This window comes from Colletotrichum abscissum (assembly GCF_030869225.1).
Source record: "Colletotrichum abscissum strain IMI 504890 chromosome Unknown Scaffold_371.1, whole genome shotgun sequence".
Classification (NCBI taxonomy): Eukaryota; Fungi; Ascomycota; class Sordariomycetes; order Glomerellales; family Glomerellaceae; genus Colletotrichum; species Colletotrichum abscissum.
Window position 1 is genome coordinate 1 of NW_026850289.1, and position 1,661 is coordinate 1,661.

At 55.4% G+C, this 1,661-nt stretch overlaps 2 protein-coding genes across 2 annotated transcripts; both read left to right on the forward strand.

Moving 5' to 3' along the window:
- CABS01_17135 (uncharacterized protein) lies at nucleotides 1–182 on the forward strand (the record flags this gene model as incomplete). Its single annotated transcript, XM_060550462.1, has 1 exon — nucleotides 1–182. A coding segment is annotated over one exon (182 nt), but the record flags the coding sequence as incomplete, so codon positions are not given.
- A 986-nt stretch (nucleotides 183–1,168) lies between these two features.
- On the forward strand, nucleotides 1,169–1,573 carry CABS01_17136 (alcohol dehydrogenase; the record flags this gene model as incomplete). The annotated part of the gene is made up of 1 exon (XM_060550463.1): nucleotides 1,169–1,573. One exon carries the CDS (start codon nucleotides 1,169–1,171, stop codon nucleotides 1,571–1,573), a length of 405 nt encoding a protein of 134 aa, XP_060396507.1.
- Nucleotides 1,574–1,661: the final 88 nt, after the last annotated feature.

Sequence of the window (1,661 nt, forward strand, 5' to 3'; positions counted from 1 at the left end):
AACTGCTGCTGGGCCCTGTGGGTCCCGTCGCTGACCGAGCGAAGGCAAGACGAGAATCGGAGACGGGTCTGTACGGCACGGGAGGTTCTCAAGCGACATGCGAGGACATGGATGCGTGTGTTTGCCAAACGCAGGGCATGGCTCCGGGAGTTGAGTACGTGCAACTGAGTCAAGACGCGTAACAAAGGGTGATTTTCGGCGCCTATCAATGTCACATAGTATCTGTGGGTCTAGTTGATAAATGCTTCTTCGGACGGAAGTGGCACTGCGACATGCGCCGTATTTGAATGACTAGGTCTGGTGAAGGGCGGGGCACGCTTGGCTCGGAGAGCCGAAAGCTGAGGCGAGGTTTTCCCTGGCGGCCTCCTCAAGGAACCTGTATCACGGTAGCCTTTACACCCGACTATCCCTTCGACCACTGCAAAGCAGCAGATTTGGCTTGCATCAGGCTGGCTGACGCTTTGTGGCGCCGGTCTATAACCTCAAGCCCTGTTGGAAACGGCGAAAAGCTGCTCTGATGTTTCCACTGTTGTTGCCTCCGTGAATCCAGATTCGCTTTTGACTTTCAGGTGTGGGTCGTTATCATCCCTGGTGGTACCATGCAGGGGCCGTGTCGTCTGTTGCTGCCGATTGAGGCCAGAAAGGGCTCTAGGCCAGAAAGGGCTCTGGGCCAGAAAGGGCTCTGGGCCCATCTCGACAGAGTGGAGATGATCGCCTTTGAGCGTCGCATTTGGGATGCTGATGTGCATGTCGGAATACGGCAGCCGTGGCTCCACAATTGAGGACAGTCGTATCGGCTGGAGCGTCTATTTCGACGCATGCGAGGCACATCGCATACCCTGTTGCTTCTTCAACAATTGTTGCTCGAGCTACTTGCTACACCAACTGGCTAGGCTACGAGTGCTTCAACAACATGTGCCAACGTAGTCGATCAATTGTGTTAGTAGAAGAAAGCCTGCATCGTTTGGCGACATATGCGCGTATAACTATGGCTCTCGCCATGTCTCAAAGTCTCAAACCTCTTGTGAATGGGGACCAAGAATCGCATCAGACCGTCGTCACACATGCCATAGCATCGCATCATCGCCTCATACACACAACTATTTTGAGCATCGACGCTCTTTGACACCTAGCAATGTCACTCAATCTTTCCTGGCCAGCCGCGACCATGCGCGCAGTTGTTTACCATGGCACGCCTTTCGAAATGATGGTTCAAGATGTCGCCAAGCCAGCCATCCTGAAAGAGACGGATGTCGTTGTGCGGGTGACCACCGCGGCCGTATGCGGATCCGACTTGCACATCTACCGCGGCTACATGGGCGGTGCGGTGCCGTGGGCCATGGGCCACGAGGCCGTCGGCTACATCTCGGAGATCGGCGATGCCGTGTCCTCCTTCGCCGTTGGGGACTATGTCATCATCCCCGACACCGTGTCTGAGGATCATCTGGAGATGGATCCGAGGTCGAAGGAATACTTCGGCTTCGGGAATAGTGAGATGGGTCTAGGCGGTCTGCAAGGTACGAATAGGCCTGCACCATATGCATCCTGGGCATGCCAAAGAGAGGTTCGCTGACAAGAGGCTGCGCAGCTGAATACGCGAGGGTCCCCTTCGCTGAAGCCAACCTGATCCCCATCCCGTTGACTCATGACACCGCCAACTC